The sequence below is a fragment of the Leucopleurus acutus genome (genome assembly GCF_964270905.1).
Source record: "Leucopleurus acutus genome assembly, chromosome: 16".
NCBI lineage: Eukaryota > Metazoa > Chordata > Mammalia > Artiodactyla > Delphinidae > Leucopleurus > Leucopleurus acutus.
In genome coordinates, this window is record NC_139158.1 from 14430002 (window position 1) to 14449859 (window position 19858).

General features: G+C 41.0%; 1 protein-coding gene across 4 annotated transcripts in view; it reads right to left on the minus strand.

Annotated features, from left to right (window-relative positions):
* The window catches only part of TMEM248 (transmembrane protein 248), a 32459-nt gene extending 15292 nt beyond the window's left edge, over positions 1-17167 (minus strand). Inside the window, exon 1 of one of the 4 annotated variants that reach the window (XM_082857215.1) lies at positions 16900-17167. Coding sequence is in view for 1 of the 4 variants with exons in the window: in XM_082857212.1 (XP_082713338.1) it covers positions 10610-10687 (78 nt within the window). In the remaining 3 variants the exon portion in view is untranslated. Of the gene's footprint in view, positions 1-10609; positions 11058-15696; positions 16826-16899 lie in introns of those variants that run through there. The other 3 variants (XM_082857213.1, XM_082857214.1, XM_082857212.1) reach the window with 3 other exon arrangements.
* Between the last annotated feature and the right edge of the window lie 2691 nt (positions 17168-19858).

A 19858-nucleotide genomic window follows, 5' to 3' on the forward strand; every position in this document is an offset into this window, starting at 1 on the left:
ACCCAAAAGTGGCAGAATACACTTTCTTCTCAAGTGCACATGGAACATTCTCCAGGACAGATCACCTCTTGGGTCACAAATCAAGCCTCGGAAAATTTAAGAAAATTGAAATCGTATCAAGCATCTTTTCTGACCACAATGCTATGAGATTGGAAATCAATTACAGGAAAAAAAGTGCAAAAAAAACAAATAAATGGATACTAAACAGTGCGCTACTAAATAACCAAGAGATCACTGAAGAAATCAAAGAAGAAATAAAAAAATACATAGAAACAAATGACAATGAAAACACTACGACCCAAAACCTATGGGATACAGCAAAAGCAGTTCTAAGAGGGAAGCTTGTAGCAATTCAATCTCACCTCAAGAAACAAGAAAATTCTCAAATAAACAATATAACCCTACACTTAAAACAACTAGAGAAAGCAGAACAAAGAAAACCCAAAGTCAGTAGAAGGAAAGAAATCATAAAAATCAGAGCAGAAATAACTGAAATAGAAATGAAGAAAACAATAGCAAAGATCAATAAAACTAAAAGCTGGTTCTTTAAGATAAACAAAATTGATAAACCATTAGCCAGACTAAGAAAAAAAGGGAGACGATGCAAATCAATAAAATTACAAATGAAAAAGGAGGAATCACAACTGACACTGCAGAAATACAAAGGATTATAAGAGACTACTACAAACAACTGTGTCAATAAAATGGACAACCCCAAAAAAAATGGACAAATTCTTGGAAAGGTTCAATTTTCCAAGACTGAACCAGGAAGAATTAGAAACTATAAGCAGACCTATCACAAGTAATGAAACTGAAACAATAATTAAAAATCTTCCAACAAACAAAAAAGTCCAGGAAGAGATGGCTTCACAGGCGAATTCTATCAAACATTTAGAAAAGAGCTAACACCGATCCTTCTCAAGCTCTTCCAAAAAACTGCAGAGGGAGAAACACTCCCAAATTCATTCTACAAAGTCACCATCTCCCAGATACCAAAACCAGAAAAAGATATTACAAAAAAAGAAAATTATAGGGACTTCCCTGGTGGCGCAGTGGTTTAGAATCTGCCTGCCAATACAGGGGATACGGGTTCGAGCCCTGGTCTGGGAAGATCTCACATGCCGTGGAGCAACTAAGCCCGTGCACCACAACTACTGAGCCCCCGTGCTGCAACTACTGAAGCCTATGCTCCTAGAGCCTGTGCTCTGCAACAAGAGAAGCCACCACAATGAGAAGCCTGCGCACTGCAATGAGAGTAGCCCCCACTCGCCACAACTAGAGAAAGCCCATGTGCAGCAATGAAGACCCAATGAAGCCAAAAATAAATTAATTAAAAAAAGAAAATTATAGACCAGTATCACTGATGAACAAAGATGCAAAAATCCTGAACAAAATACTAGCAAACAGAATCCAATAACACATTAAAAGGATCATACACCATGATCAAGTGGGATTTATCCCAGGTATTCAAGGATTCTTCAATATACTCAAATCAATCAATGTGATACACCACATTAACAAATTAAGGAATAAAGAACCATATGATCATCTCAATAGATGCAGAAAAAACTTCTGACAAAATTGAACACCCATTTATTATAAAAACTCTCCAGAAAATTGGCATAGAGGGAACCTACCTCAACATAATAAAGGCCATATATGACAAACCCACAGAAAGCATCATACTCAATGAAAACTGAAAGCATTTCCACTAAGATCAGGAATAAGACAAGGATGTCCACTCTCGCCACTCTTATTCAACATAGTTTTGGAAGTCCTGGCCATGGCAATCAGAGAAGAAAAAGAAATAAGAGGAATCCAAATTGGAAAAGAAGAAGTAAAACTGTCACTGTTTGTGGATGACATGATACTATACATAGAAGATCCTAAAGATGTCACCAGAAAACTACTAGAACTAATCAATGAATTCGGTAAGGTTGCAGGATACAAAATTAATGCACAGAAATCTCTGGCATTCCTATACACCACCAACAAAAAATCAGAAAGAGAAATTAAGGAAACAATCCCATTTACCATTACAACAAAAACAATAAAATACCTAGGAATAAACCTGCCTAAGGAAGCAAAAGACTTTATTCAGAAAACTATAAACACTGATGAGAGAAATCAAAGACGACATAAACAGATGGAGAGATATACCATGTTCTTGGACTGGAAGAATCAATATTGTGAAAGTGACTATACTACCCAAAGCAATCTACAGATTCAAGGCAATCCCTATCAAACTACCAAGGGGGGCTTCCCTGGTGGCGCAGTGGTTGAGAGTCCGCCTGCCGATGCAGGGGACACAGGTTCGTGCCCCGATCTGGGAAGATCCCATGTGCCGCGGAGCAGCTGGGCCCGTGAGCCATGGCCGCTGAGCCTGCGTGTCTGGAGCCTGTGCTCTGCAACGGGAGAGGCCACAACAATGAGAGGCCCACGTACCACAAAAAACAAAAAAAAACAAAAAAAAAAACAAAAAAAAACACTACCAAGGGCATTCTTCACAGAATTAGAACAAAAAATTTTACAATTAGTATGGAAACACTAAAGAGCCCAAATAGCCAAAGCAATCTTGAGAAAGAAAAACGGAGTTGGAGGAATCAGCCTCCCCAACTTCAAACTATACCACAAACCTACAGTAATCAAGACAGTATGGTACTGGCACAAAAACAGAAATATAGATCAATGGTACAGGATAGAATGCCCAGAGATAAACCCACACACATACGGTCACCTAATTTATGACAAAGGAGGCAAGAACATACAATGGAGAAAAGACAGCCTCTTCAATAACTCTTACAGGAAAACATAGGAAAAACACTCTTTGACCTAAACCACAGCAAGATCTTTTCTGACCCACCTCCTAGAGTAACGGAAATAAAAACAAAAATAAACAAATGGGACTTAAAAGCTTTTGCACAGCAAAGGAAACCATAAACAAGACAAAATGACAACCCTCAGAATGGGATAAAATATTTGCAAATGAAACAACAAAGGATTAATCTCCAAAATATACAAACAGCTCATGGAGCTCAATATCAAAAAAACAAACAATCCAGTTAAAAAATGGGCGGAAGACCTTAATGTCTAAATTTCACCAAGGAAGACATACAGATAGCCAAGAGGCACATGAAAAGATACTCAACATCACTAATTATTAGAGAAATGCAAATCAAAACTACAATGAGGTATCACCTCACACCAGTCAGAATGGTTATTATCAAAAAATCTAGAAACAATAAATGCTGGAAAGGGTGTGGTGAAAAGGGAACCCTCTTGCACTGTTGGTGGGAATGTAAATTGATACAGCCACCATGGAGAACAGTATGGAGGTTCCTCAAAAAACTAAAAACAGAACTACCATATGACCCAGCAATCCCACTACTGGGCATATACCCTGAGAAAACCATAATTCAAAAAGAGTCATGTAGGGGGCTTCCCTGGTGGCGCAGTGGTTGAGAATCTGCCTGCTAATGCAGGGGGCACGGGCTCGAGCCCTGGTCTAGGAAGATCCCACATGCCGCAGAGCAACTAGGCTCATGAGCCACAACTACTGAGCCTGTGCGTCTGGAGCTTGTGCTCCGCAACAAGAGAGGCCGCGATAGTGAGAGGCCCGCACACCGCGATGAAGAGTGGCCCCCGCTTGCCACAACTAGAGAAAGCCCTCACACAGAAACGAAGACCCAACACAGCAAAAATAAATTAATTAATAAACTCCTACCCCCAACATCTTCTAAAAAAAAAAAAAAAAAAAAGAGTCATGTACCACAATGTTCCACTGCAGCACTATTTACAATAGCCAGGACGGGGAACCAACCTAAATGTCTATCAACAGATGAATGAATAAAGAAGATGTGGCACATATATACAATGGAATACTATTCAGCCATAAAGAGAAATGAGTTACTTGTAGTGAGGTGGATGGACCTGGAGTCTGTCATACAGAATGAAGTGAGTCAGAAAAACAAATACCATATGCTAACGCATATATATGGAATCTAAAAAAAAAAAAAGGCACTGATGAACCCAGTTGCAGGGCAGGAATAAAGACGCAGACTTAGAGAATGGACTTGAGGACATGGGGTGGGAGGGGGAAGCTGGGGTGAAGTGAGAGTAGCATCGACATATATACACTATCAAATGTAAAACAGTTAGCTAGTGGGAAGCAGCAGCATAGCACAGCGAGATCAGCTCGGTGCTTTGCGATGACCTAGAGGGGTGGGATAGGGAGGATGGGAGGGAGGCTCAAGAGGGAGGGGATATGGGGACGTGTGTATGCATATGGCTGATTCACCGTGGTGTACAACAGAAACTAACACAGTATTATGAAGCAATTATACTCCAATAAAGATTTAAAAAAAAACCCACTGTAGTATAGCAGAAACTAATGCAACATTGTAAATCAACTGTATTCTAATAAAAATTAAAAAAATAAAGTATTGCAAGCAATAACAGTGTTTCTTTCCAACACATTTCATTGTTTTTTCTTTTTCTTACTACTTTGACTAGAACCTTCAGTGAACTGATGACTAGAAGTGGCAACAATAGGAATCCTTGCCTCATTCCTGGCTTTAAAGCAAATGCTTCTAATGCTTCACTATTAAATATGGCATAGGTTAAAGGTTTCTGAAATTCCTCACCAGGTTAAAGTACCCTCTACTTCAAGTTTGCAAAGATAATTTCATTATAAATGTTACACTTTAATGAATGCTTTATCTGCAACCTCTGAACAATCAATTTTTCTCGTTTAATTTGTTAAAAGGAACTATGTTAATTCATTTTTTTCATGATGACTCACATTTGCATTCTTTGGATAAACTTAATCATGATCTTTTAAAACTACATTGCTGACTTATGTTTGCTAAATTTTATTCTGAATTTCCACACCTATTCACAAGTGAGATAAAAAAAATTATAAGCCATTATCATTCTCTCTTTGACTGTATATACTCCTTGACTAGTATGACTAAGTCATTCTAGTACCATAAGATTAACTGAATGTGTCCACTCATCTTTTTTCTAGAACAATGTGTGTAAGATATTTGCTTCTATTTCTGGGAAGCTTGATAGACCTTGACCAAAAAACCATCTGGACTCCAAGTTTTTCTCTAGTTTTGTATTTTGGTGGGCTGTCTTAACTATTTATTCATGTTTTAAAAGTAAGTCTATGTTTTCTATTTCTAGTAAGTCAATTTTGATAAGATGTATTATTCTAGGAAATTGCCCAATTTATATATTTTTTTAAGATTTCTGGCACAGTATTATCTTGTTATTTGTTCAATTTTTACTTGTAGTCATGTTCTTTTGATGTTTTTGTGTTTTCTCCTCTCTCCTTGTAATCAGTTTTACCAGAGCTGTATTGTATTTGTGTTTTCAAAAAGCTAGTATTTGGTTTTATAGAGTATATCCAGATAACTTCTTTTTTTTTCTTTTTCAGTAATTTCTACATTTAAAAAAATTATTTTTCTCCATCTGCCTTCTTTGGGTTAACTCAGTTTGGTTTTTCTAACCTCTTCAGTTGGAATCTTATCTCGGATTTTTTTATTCTTTTTTAATAGAAGCATTTCAAAATACAAACTTCCCTCAACATACTCCTTCTTTAGCTGCATTACTTTCCCTCACCATTAGTATCAATCTAATCCATCAGCAAATCTTGATTTTCTTTCCAAAATGCATCTCGCATCTACCCACTTTGCCCTATCTTCTTGTAAAGATGACAGAGACTGATCACTGTATCAGTCCTCTACATGTCTCTACAGCCCTATGACCTCTATATCCAAGTGCCCACTGAACATCCTTATATATTCTACAACATGTCCAAAACTGAACTAATCTGCATTCCTGCCTAATCTGACTTTTCCTCCTGTATTCCCCATCTCAATCTAGAACTTTGGAAAACATCCTAGACTACTTCTGCCCCATATCCAAGTAACTACTAAGTGCTAAAGATTCTATTTTTTTAAATAAATTTATTTATTTATATTTTTTATTTTTGTCTGCATTGGGTCTTCGTTGCTGTGCGTGGGCTTTCTCTAGTTGCAGCGAGCAGGGGCTACTCTTTGTTGTGGTGCGTGGGCTTCTCATTGCCGTGGCTTCTCTTGTTGTGGAGCACGGGATCTAGGTGCATGGACTTCAGTAGATGTGGCTCGCAGGCTCTACAGCACAGGCTAAGTAGTTGTGGCACACGGGTTTAGTTGCTCTATGGCATATGGGATCTTCCCAGACCAGGGCTCGAACCCGTGTCCCCTGCATTGGCAGGCGGATTCTTAGCCACTGCGCCACCAGGGTAGTCCAAGATTCTATTTCTTTAACATCGCTTACTTCTGACTCTTCCATTCCACACTCCTCTGCTACTCCCCTTAGTTCAGGCCCTCATCATCTTCTTGTGCAACTATCGCTAAGAGTCTCAACTGGATCTTCCTGCTATCAGTCAAATAATCCATCTTCACATGCTGTCAAGAGTGATTTTTCCAAATGCAAATCTAATCACGTTACTGCTTAACTAGCTCAGAGCTCCAAATGACCTAGGGATAAAGTCCAAGCTCCTTGCAATGGCAGTCCACCACAAACTAGGTCTTGTCTACTTCTCAATGGTTTGACTAACTGCTTGCAATTCCCAGAACATATTAGACAATATTACAGCTTCAGGCCTTTGAGTCCACTGGTCCTCCTGACCATCACGAACCACATCTTACTACTTCAACTCCCCTCTTTCAAGGCTCAGCTGAAGGGTTACCTACTCTATGAAACTTTTCCCTCCCCCACCAGCCCCTCAGGGAGAAGTGACCACTTTCACTTTTATGCCCCCACTATACTCCAAACATTTCTCACACAGAATGAAACACCTTACTGCAGCTGCCTGTGTATACATCTATCTTCCCAACCAAGCTGTAAGCCTCTCAAGGGCAGGTATATCTTATCGTCTCTATATTATCAATATCTAGACACAAAATAGGTGATTTAAAAATGCAAGTTCATTAAATGAATGAATCAATGAATCCAGACTTAAACTAAAAAATAATCTAGAAAGCAATTTCAGCAAGGATTGCAGGATACAAGGCTAATATACAAAAGCCAACTGCTTTCCTATATACTAGCAAGGAACAAGTTGAATTTGAAACTAAAAACACAATATCATTTATATTAGCACTTCCCCCATAAAATACTTAAGTATAAATCTAACAAATGTGTACAAGATCTATATGAGGAAAACTACAAAACTCTCATGAACAAAATCAAAGAACTAAATAAATGGAGAAATACTTCATGTTCATGGATACAACAACCCAACATGTCAAGATGTTAGTTCCTCCCAACTTGCCCTACAAGTTCAACACAATCCCAATCAAAATCCCAGCACGTTATTTTGTGGATATCAACAAACTTCTTCTTAAGTTTATACGGAGAGATAAAAGAACCAGAATAGTCAATACTGAAGGAGAAGAACGAAGTGGGAGGAATGACTGTATTTGACATCAAGACTTACTATAGAGCTACAATAATCAAGACAGTGTGGTTTTGACTGGCAAAAGAACAGACATATACATCAAAGAAACAGAATAGAGAGCCCAGAAATAGACCAACATAAATATAGTCAGGTGATCTTTGACAAAGAAGCAAAAGACAAGTCTTTCAACAAATGGTGCTGGAACAACTGGACATCCACATGCAAAAAAATAAATCTAGACACAGACCTTACACTCTCAACAAAAAAGAACTCAAAATGGATCACAGACCTGACTGTAAAATGCAAAACTATAAAACTCCTAGAAGGTAATATTGGAGAAAACCTTGAGTTCGGTGATGACTTTTTAGATGAGGTCACCAAAGGCACCATCCATGAAAGAAGGAAGTGGTAAGCTGGACTTCATTAAAATTAAGAATTTCTGCTCTACAAAAGACACAGTTAAGAGAATGAGAAAATAAGCACAGACTGGGAGCAAATATTTGCAAAAGACATCTGATAAAGGACTGTTCTCCAAAACATACAAAGAACTATTAAAACTCAACAATAAGAAAATAAATAACACATTTTAAAAATTAGCCAAAGAGCTTTAACAGACACTTAAACAAAGAAGATTTTCAGATGGCAAATAAGCATATGAAAAGATGCTCCCAAATCATATGTCATCAGGAAATGCAAATTAAAACAAGATACCATGACACACTTATTAGAAAGGCCAAAACCCAGCACACTGACAATACCAAACACTGGCAAGGATGTTGAGCAACAGGAACTCTCTATTCATTAAATAGGATTCAAATAACAAATGCTGGCAAGGATGGGAACTTCCCTGGTAGTCCAGTGGTTAAGAATCCGCCTTCCAATGTAGGGGATGCGGGTCTGATCCCTAGACGGGGAAGATCCCACATGTCGCGGGGCAACCAAGCCCGCGCGCTCTAGAGCCGGCACGCCACGACCAGAGAGCCTGCGTGCCACAACTACTGAGCTCACGCGCTCTGGAGCCTGTGTGCCACAACTAGAGAGAAGCCCATGCACCACAGCAAAGAGCCAACACGCCACAGTGAAAGATCCCACGTGCCACAACTAAGACCCGATGTAGCCAAATAAATAAATAAGAATAAAAAAAAATGCTGACAAGGATGTGGAAAAAACTGAACCCTAGTACACTGTTGGTGGGAATGTGTAAATTGGTGTAGTCACTATGGAAAACAGTATGGAAGTTCCTCAAAAAACAAAATAGAACTACCAATATGATCTAGCAATTCCACTTCTGGTATATATCTGAAGAAAATGAAAACAATAATTCAAAAAAATACATGCAACCCAATGTTCATATTAGCACTATTTACAATAGCCAGGACATGGAAGCAACATGTGTCCTAAATTTCTATCAACAGATGAACGAATAAAGAAGGTATTCCATATATACAATGGAATATTACTCAGCCATAAAAAAGGAATGAATCTTGCCACTTGCAACAACATGGATGGACCTGGAAGGTATTATGCTTAGTGAAATAGACAGAGAAAGACAAATACTGTATGTTATCACTTATATGTGGAACCTGAAAAATGAAGCAAACAAATATAACAAAACAGAAACAGACTCACAGATATAGTGAACAAACTAGTGGTTACCAGTGGGGAGAGGGAAGGGGGGGCGGGGCAAGATAGCAGTAGGGGGTTAAGAGGTACAAACCACTATGTATAAACAAGCTACAAAGATGTAACGTACAGCACAGGGGATACAGCCAATATTTCATAAGAACTTTAAATGGAGTATAATCTATAAAGTACTGAATCACTATGTTGTACACCTGAAACTAATATTGTATACCGACTATACTTCAATTAAAAAATAAAATAAAAAAGATTAATAGGCTTCAGAAACAAAAACATCAACAGTAAATTACAGTTCCATTTATTAAGAAAGACAACAAAATCTGAATCATATATAAAATAAATAGGAACTATTCACCAAATGGAACTACAATTATGAAACATTTAGAAAAGCAAAAAAATCTGAATTAAATTCCCTTCTAGATAAAACTAATGGTCGTTAAAACCATGTCACACTAGAATTTAAACATATATATACATATATATATCTCAACATAAATACCCACAAATTAGCAAGCAATGTCAACATAAGCCAATTTAATTAGAGAAAGTTCTAGAGGTGGCCAATTGTATTTACTCAAAAAGTAAAAGCATTTTTGTTTTTTTAGTAAAACTATTAAAAGTCCAAATATTTCATAAACTTAAAATTCCTTTCCACCATTTACAAGTGTTTTCAAAGATGAAATTAACAAGGGCTAAACAAATGTTATTTCCCCTGCAAAGAATTACAAGAAAATTTCTGTAATCTTCCCAACAGTGAATGTCACTTTTAATTAAAAAATAAGTCAAGCTCCATGGGGAGAAGAAAAGTGGATGGAGAGAAATCACACTATGCGACCTCCATCCCCTATATTCATTCATCCCAACTCCAATTGGAGACTTTCACCAGGATAAAGATAAGAAACGACCAGGGCTGTGAAGCTGCCTCTCTGGAAAGTCTAGGGATTTAAGGTACACAGAACACGGCCAAAAGCCAATTTCACACGTGTGTGAGAGCACACGACTGAAGTCCATCGACTCAGTACCTAGAGCTCCGAGACTAGTTCAATGACAACATTAAACATCAGGTTGCAATTCAAGTAAGCAAAAGGCAGTACTAAGATTATCCTAGAGTTAATTCAAGCAACCCACAAGTTAGGAGATCCTAAAAAGGGGAGGGGAGGCTATTACAAACTTTCTAGAGACCAACCTGGCCATACATACCAAGAGCACTAACACTTAGCGCACTCTTACTTCTGTGATTCTGCCTCTAAAAAGTTCACCTGAGAAGACACCCACTGCTGAAAACAAAGACTTAACTACTAAGATAGTTATCTCAGGAGTGTATAAAATAGTAAAAACTGGAAAACTAGATATCCAACAATAGTAGGGAAATGGTTCAAGTATAATATATCACCAGTAGGAAAACTATGTAGCTGTTAAAAAACACAGGACCTAAAATATACAAAATGAGGCTATTTCAGGTTTTTAATGTATGAGAGCTACACAAGCACTCGCATGGCAAAAAAATACATAACGTACCCTCAAATGTAAACAGGGATGGTTATCTCTAGCTGGTGAGATTACATATGTCTTTTCTTTTTTTAACGTTTCCATCATGAATATGTATTTCCTCTGCAGTAATTTCTAACAATAAAATTTATAAATAATCTCCCATTGATCCTGCTGGCCTTGTGGCCCAAATAAAACTTCATTAAATCTTAATTCCATTCATTTTCTTCATTAATAAAGACAATATACAGGGGAAAAAAAAAAAAGAGTGATTTCTTAAACCCACCTAGAAAAAAAACAAAACAAAACAGGACAGTCCTTTAATACGTCCTGGTGCTAAAGAAAGGCAAAGCTTAACTTGCAGTGATTTGTACTTGGATCTGTGAGAAACCAAAAATAAAATGAGAAAGAACACTGACTAGACTCCTCCAGATAACCCAGCGCTGCACGCTCCCTGGTCAGGAGGTGCACACAGCTTCTCCAGACAAGCGCAGGTGCCCCCATTAGGGCAGAGGTTGCGAGGGTGTGGGGGTAACCACGAGCCAAAAGGGTGCCCAGGACGGGGAGGGGTCCTGCAAGGCAGCGGAGAAGAGTTTCAAGAAGGAAGAGGTATCAGCCAAATATTGCTGGGAAGTGACCAAGTGTGAGGAGTACAAAGAAAGGGTCTCTAGGCCCCTCTGTGCTATAAAAAGTACTCAGGTGAACCTGTGCTTGCCTAATCACAGTTCTCCACCTGGCAAGATCACCGGTGGCCTCCGAAACCTCACTCTGGCAGGGGGCGGAAGTCAGACAGTAAGGAGATGATAACAGGGAAGGGGAAACAGAGGCAACAGCGGAACATCACTGGTTCAAATGGGAGGCAGGAGGGACAGTGGGGTCACGAGAAGTGAGGAAACAAACATATCTGTAAGCAGAAAAGAAGCCAGTAAAAGAGGAAGGCCTCCCAAGGGACCAGTGAAGGCAGAAATGTATAATTTTGCAACTTGATTATAATATTTTATTAGAAAGGAAGTAAATTAACATTCATTATGCCAGATACATGAGTCCTTCGTGTGTCTCTCTCCCTCTCTCCAGAGCCCACAAACTTTAAAGTGTACCACATGGTGACCTGTCTAAGTTTAAAACTAGAATCTCTGGACAGGATGGGGATTCCACATTCCCAGATGATATTTCCTAAATAGTTCCTAACTTATTTTAAGATACACTAAACCACTACTTGTGACCCAGATGAAAAAGTTCACTTCACATGAACAACAAAACCACCATTCATCTTATTAAACTGGATTTTCCACCTTAGGCTAAATGAGAAATTCCTTAAAGCTCTCCTATAAAGTCATGCCCTTTTCAAAGTTCTGAAGAGACTAGGAGTCAGAGAAGTGGTAGAAGAACACCACAGGGGGACCGAGAGGGGAGGATGAGAGAGGCAAGCTTGCTCTAATACCCACTGCAGGAAATACACTGTGGTCTTGTGCTAAGAGAGAATAGCAGGAACTCACCTTGATGTGGGAGAGGCCCATTTTGAATGTAAGAATTAAAGTAGCATTTCTCAAATGTCCAGTGATGTTTGAGATATTCAAAGGGCTTTAAGGCTGGGACTGTAAACTCTGAGCCTAATAAAGAACGTTAATGGATGCGATGCCGGATTATCCAAGACTCAGCAGAGATGAGGACACGGGCTGGTATCAGAGAGACCCTGGGCGATCTCAACACCCAACTATCCAGCACTGAGGAGAAACCACCCTCCCTCCCCCACCACACAGCGAATGTAGATGGAAAAGACCCTCAAAGAGGCAAACGCGGAGCAACAAAGTCGAAAGAGAACTTCAAGTCTGCACTAAGGTCTCAATGCTAAAGCCAAAGTATGGGTCACACCGAGGGCCACACCACCTTCTGGCTTCCGGGACCTCACTCTCCTGGCCACCCTCTCACTTGTCTGGCCACATTTCCTTCTCACTATTCTTCAAAAGTTGGGGCTCCCCGTGGGCTCCGGCTGGGCCTCTGCTCAAGGTGGACACACTCATTCTCAGCTTCCTGTCAATTTCACCTACCCCCTCACTCCAGATGGAAACATCTACCTACCCAACACTCCACGCAGATGACCCACAGGCTCCTGAACCATCAAGGCCAAAACTCATCCAATCTCCCCAAATCAGCTCCTCCTTATAAAGAAAAACAGAGCTTTCTACCCAGGGACCCCTGGCACCCATTCTGGACTCTCTCTCCTACAACTGAACAGTTACCCATCACCAGCCCTGTCACGCCCATCGCTGCAGTGTCTCTCAACAGCAGCTTTTGCTCCAGCCCACGGCCTCCTTCAGCCAAACTGAACCCCAAATGTGTCCTGCCCCCATGCCCTCTCATCTCCGTGACACCGTTTCTGCACCCTCCTACCTCGGGCAGGGCCTGGCACCGGGAAGGTGCGTACCAGTAATGTCTTACATTACCGCCCACTTTTGTGAACGAGGCACGCTGTTCTAAGAGTTCCGCACACGTTTCATATGGCCCTCACAACATCTGCATTTTAGAGATGAGCAAAGTCAGGCATAAGGAAGTTACCTAAGCTGCCCGAGGTCCTAAGCGAACCTGGATTCAAATGCAGCTGGCCTCCAGAGCCCGTGCATGAACCACTAAGTGCTCTACCGCCTCCCAGGAAACGTTATTAGTCTAAATAAAGAGTCGACCCCATCAAACGAGATAAACGCTGAAAAGCATCCCTACAATTTTGTAATTAAAATATCAATAGTGATGTAAGCAGAAACCTCTCTCATTAGGGGCTAAGAAAAGAGTATCATTTTTAATAGCCACCATTTAAAATGTGCTGTGGGCCAGGCCCCATGCCAAGTGCTTTACATACGTCATATGTTCTAATCCTCACAACACTAAGTAGATATTACTATCCTCATTTTACCGAAGAGGAAACTGAGTCAAAAGAGGTTAAGTAATTTATACAAGGTTATACTACAAAAAAGTGGCAGTAAGTAATTAAGACTCTGACTTAATTCATCTGACCCCAAGCTGGGCCATCAATCACAATACCAGGACTGATAAGTAGGTTTCAAGTCCAATGCCAGACAGGAAAAAAAGATTCACATGCCATGGACAGTGTATTTTAGTCACCGACTTCAATAGAAGCACAACTAAAATGGATTTTTCTGAGGTTACCTTATTTCCCATCTCTTCAGTAAGGCAACTCCCACCTCAGCACTCTCATCAGGGTATAAAGCAAAGACAAGTGGAATCTCCTGCCAATGGTTTCTTGTTTGTTAATCGAATACAACTCACAGTGCAGAGAGACTTTCAAAAACTTGTTTCACTCAACAAGTTTAAATGATCAGAAGAGAAATTATGACAGAAAGCATAAAGTTTTAGTTGCTAAACGTGCATTTTAGGCAACATCGGTACTCAAAGACGAGAGGAAAAGGAACAACATGGGCAGATAATAATTTCACGGACTCATTTCCATGAAATTTGGACTTATTTCCAAAATTCAGACTTTGGCTGTATTTCTACTCACTTACAACTAATTAATACATCGCTCCATTTTCAAAATCATGATATAAAATCGCGGGAACTTCCAACATGCTCCCTCTCTCCTTTTAACAAATAAGTTCATCTTAGTCCCGAAATTGAAAGAAATTTATCTCTTTTTTGTTAATTTTTTTTAAATTGCTGACCTACTTAAAAACCAAATTAAAAGTATCCCCATATTAAGATGTAATGATCTGGGGTTTAATTAACAGATACTTAAGAAAACAAATCATGAGTGATGACAAGATTAAACGAACACTAAAAGCTCAATATGAAACTATAACATCCAAACTCAGTGTAAAGACTGGGAGATGTTCTGAAAACAGCATTTTTAAACAAACAGCACAAAAGTCCAAATGACAAATGACAGCGCTTTGCAAACTATCATCACCAAACATTGTTCTATAGTCCCCAGGACAACACTTAGGTATATAATTATACACAGAACGAGCTGTAGACCTCTGGTCAAATTTATTTTCTGTATGGAAAAGATAATTTAAGGATTTCTATGTTTATCAGAAGAACTCCACGGAAATTCCATTTGCTAAAAACCCCATCTTTCCTCCATTTCTTTTTTCATTTTAATTGGAATGTCGTGGTGAAAAAAAAATTTTAATTCTAAAGCCCTCTTACATGGCAATATTATTTGACAAAAACATCCCATAGATCTGCCATGCCTATTAGGACCACCCTTTCTCAGACATTTGTCTATAACAAGGAGGAGACAGAGCAGTGGGTAGAGAGGAAAGAAGAGTCAAAAAGAAGCATGGAAAAGTTAACACGGTCCTGAGCACGTTTAGAGAAAAGCTAGAGTTGAGGCCAGTGTGGTCCTAGGACTAATCATAATGTTCCAGGGTGATTACATGGCATCCCGTTTTAACAGCTTCAAAGGTTCTTCAACAACTGAGTAATAGAAACAAACAGCATCTCTGTGAAGCGAACTAGATGTCATTAAAAACCCTCAGAAGACGGCTAAGAGCCTGCCATTTGACACTTGGCTGCAGCCAGAGTAGCAGAGATGGTACTAGAGCTGCGCTCCTGCACACTAAACACAGGCACTGAAACAAATTGCACACAGCAAATTTAATTTCCTGATTGTTAACACCAGACAGGAATTACAATCAGCCTCTTTTTCATTGTCTTTAAAGTAAGTTAAGCACTGCTTTGTGTCATTGGCTGTTTAACAGAACAAGACAAACTCACCAAATGAAAACAATTCTCTAGAACCCAGAAATCCACCAGAAGCCAGATTAGGTAGCACGTGTTTTCTGTCTTAGAAAAGCACTTAACCCTTAACCAGCTGCCTCTGTCAATACTTCCAGGCATCTACTGCCCAGTTCCTAAGTGCCCTTCCACCAACTGGCCCGAGCTTTTTCACTTCCCAGCTAATTCTGAATGACCCAAATCCTCCCAATCCTTCGAGGTCCACCTCAAAAGTTACTTCCTTTATGAAGCCTTTTCTGATCCTAATCAGAAGAAAATCCTTAATAGCTGGTACCTCCATATGACACTTAAGTCCTGCCACATCTTACAGCCTACTGCCTTCTCTAATTAAGTTCCCTGCGGGCAGAAACTGTATTTGCACTTACGTGTGTCTCACTTCCCTGCAGTAGCTACAGCTATGGCCCCAAAAAGCAGGTGCGCTCAATCAGCATCTGTGACCTTAGTACCCAGAGGCCAGTGGCAGCCATGATTCCAGTCCATCTCAATTAGGTCACAGAAATTCTTCCCGGACCTTTACTAGTAAGTCAACCCACTGCCTCCTTACTCCCAGAGAGTAAATAGGCTTGGAGTCATGAAGTATGACTGCACAACAGGTCCATATCCTTTGAGAATCCTGAAATGAAATGAGGGATCAGGAAGGTGCGCACACCAGCAAGCACTGATGGAGCATTCACCTACACATGGGATACAAATGCTCAGATTCCAAGCTGACCAAAACGAGGGCTATAGGGACAAACCAACAGTCATCACCAACCCTGGAGTTCTGCCTCCCGCCACCTCCCAGAGCGGGCTCACCTGACACAGGAAAGTAGCAATTCAGGAGCTTGTCTGCTTTCAAGCAGACCGCAAAGAAGCTCATCATTCAACACTCTGCCAAGGCTGTCATCTGCTAGTTGAGAATTAAACTACAGACGTCGGATTTTTCAACAAAGGCCCCCTCACCAGCTGTCCACCGGTTATGGTGTTTGCACAATTCAAAACAGCACAACAGGCGTAGATTTATTCCTGGTGGTGCCTATCAAGGGAAGTACAACTACGTGCCGCTACATTATCTTGACGCCACACAATTTAGTTTATTAAAATATGAGTGAAGATGATAATCCACCCCACCTCTGAAAACTTAGCAAGCTTGACACAAAAAATACCACTATTTCATTTCAAGTGTCGGCACATACGCAAGTCTCTCCCTCCCATCTTCTTTCTGAGATATGTATCCTTTGCAAACGGAGGAGTAACGCAAACACAACCCAAACTCAAAAACAGCAAACTACCAACACGTTCCCAGTGCCAAACCCAAATTATCCAGGCCTCTGTTCCAGACGTGAGAAGCCCCACCATCTTGAGGGCGGCCAGGGAACTCCGGCTCCGGGGACGCGAGTGGACAAACACCAGTGGCGGGCGACCAGGCCGAGGCCACAGAGCAGGCCAGACCCGGGCCAACCCCCACCGGCGGCTGGAGCAGGGGCTGGAGCCCGAGACGTGAGGAAGAAACCCGGCCAGCTCGTCCCCTCCCGGCCACGGGTCAGCCGCGGCCGAGCCCCAACCCCGGGCCGCCCGCCCCGGCTCACCCCGCCCCGGTGGGCAGCGGCGCGCCCCGGGCCCGGCCGGGCCAGCTGCTCGCCGGACGCCCGCGGCCGCTCGGAGCTCACTCGCGGCGGCGCGCGGCGGGCCCGGGGCCGCTCGGTACCATCCTCCCCGCCGCGCCGCGCCGGGGGCAGCGTCCGGCTCCGCGGGGCCGACGCGAAGACCAGAAGCCAGTCGGGCTCGCGCCGCCGCGACACGGGCTGGTGTCCGGGTCCGGCAGTCGTAGTTTCCGGGTAGAAAAAAACACCACCGCCAACGCCACCTTAACCCCCGACACCTGGCGTCCGACGGCGGCGCGGCCGGGACAAGACTCCTCAGTCGCGGGTGGCGGAGACCACGCCTCCTGGCTGGGTCACGTGAGGGGGCTTGCGCGTGAGTACGTGGGCTGCGTGCGTGCGGGCGTTGAGAGCGGGACGTCGTTTTGTGTGTCTTTGTGAGTGGGATGTTGTGAGAGTGTGCGTGCGTGGTGCACGTTTGTGGATCTGTGTGTGTCAGTGTGCATTATGTACAAGGCCGTGGCTGATGCACATACGTGGATCTCTGAGAATCTGTGCGCGAGTTTAGTGTCTGGTGTGAGTGCAAGATGTGTGCATATGTGTCTGTGTGTTTCTCTGCTCCTGTATTAATCACTGCTGATGAAAGTATCGCTTGGTACAATCAAAATTATGAAATAATTTTGTAAAATGATTTAAAATAATTTTGTAAAATAAATTTGGCATTGTCCAGTAAACTTGAAGATACATATCATCTACTGGAGAATATGTGTGACCCTGGAGAAACACTTGCGTATATGCACAAGTAAACCAAATAATGTTGATAGCGTCACTATTTGTACACACGAAGAACTGAGGGAAAAAAAAACGCCCATACAGTCAAATGTAAACCTAGACTTAGGTATATTCATAAATAATCAAATACAAAGGAGCTGTGAAAATAATTGAAAACAGCTGACACAACAAGGGGGCTCAACCTCAGGGAGCAAATCACAAAATGATTCATTGCAGCATAATTCCATTATATAAAATTCCAAAACATGCTAATCTCATGGACATATTGTTTAGAGATGCATACATAATTGGTAGAACTCTGACAAGCACCATGAGAAAAGATGCACAAACTTCATGTTAAGTGTTAAAATGATGGAATTGCGGAGGGGCACACAGGGCACTTCAAAGGTAAGGGAAATGTTCCCTATCTTAAAAAGTCTCATGGGTACACAGCTATTTAATGAATTTAAGTTACTGTTTATATTTTATGTGTAACTTAAAATTTTAATTTTGTATCTACTAGATAGCTAAGAAAAACAAAAAACGGGGAGGAGGGATAAATTGGGAGATTGGGATCGAGATATACACACTACTATATATAAAACAGGGGCTTCTCTGGTGGCGCAGTGGTTGAGAGTCCGCCTGCCGATGCAGGTGACACGGGTTCGTGCCCCGATCTGGGAAGATCCCACATGCCGCGGAGCGGCTAGGCCCATGAGCCATGGCCGCTGAGCCTGCGCGTCTGGAACCTGTGCTCCACAATGGGAGAGGCCACAGCCTCTGTCTCTCTCCCTCTCCCTCTCTCTCTCTCTCTCTCTCTCTCTCTCTCTCTCTCTCTCTCTCTATATATATATATATATATATATATATATATATTAGGCTTTACGGGCCGTGGGGTCTCTCTTGTAACTGTTCATCTCTGCCATGCAGCATGAAAGCAACAGAATGAATGGGAGTGGCTGTGTTCTAATAAAACTTTATTTACAAAAGCAGGTGGTGGGCCAGATTTGGCTGCCGGCCATATTTTCTGACCCCTGCTTTAGGCTGTGAGAAACTCAAGGCTGCATCCCATGGTCGACTGGAAATTTATGGTTGAAAGTGACAAATTCTCTTAAAACATGAATCAAATATTACAGCTTGAAATGCTATAATCCTAATTGCCTAATAACTAAGAACCTCTCAGCCATGTCCCACTTAAAAAATTCTCTCCTCTTCAACTTTTCTCTAATAAAAACTCTTCAAATCTCATTATCTTCCTGAAGCCCAAGGTCTAAAGCACCAATGCCTACCATCCTCTGCCTTCTCAGTTCTCTGGGGAGAGTTGGTATAAAACGGTGCTTTGAAGTGGGAACTCTGCAGGTGTAAAACGGGGTGGCTGCTATGAAAAACAGTACGGTGGTTCCAAAGAATTAAAAAGAGACCCACCATGTAATCCAGCACTTCTGGGTATACATATTAAAAAAATAGAATCAGGATATTGAAGAGATATCTGCACTGCCGTGTTCACTGCAGCACTATTCACAATCGCTGAGATGTGGAAACAACCTAAATGTCCACTGACAAATGAATGCATAAAGAAAATGTGTACACCAACGATGGAATGCTACTCAGCCTTAAAAAAATAAGGAAATTCTGTGCAAGCTATTATATATAAAACAGATAAACTACAAGGTCCTACTATATAGCCCGAGGAACTATATTCAATATCCTGTGATAAACCATAATGGAAAAGAATATGAAAAAGAATGTATATATATATATGTATTACTGAATCGCTTTGCTGTATAGTAGAAATTAACACAACACTGTAAATCAACTATACTTCAATAAAATAAATTTAAAAATATTTTTTTTAAAAAAGGGAAGTTCTGCAATATGGGACATGGGTGGACCTTAAGGACATTATGCTAAATGAAATAAGCCAGACACAAAAAGACATGTACTGCCTGATTCTACCTCCAGGTGGTACCTAAAAGAGCCAAATTCATAAAATCGAAGATGGAAAACGGAGGTTACCAGGGGCTGGGGAAATGGGAGATAGGGAGTTATTCATCAATAGGCGTAAAGTTTCAGTTAAGCAAGATGAAGAATAAGCTCCAGAGATCTGCTGTGCAACACTACCTAGAGTCAACAATCACGTACAAAATTTAACAAAAAATTGTTCGGAGGATAAATC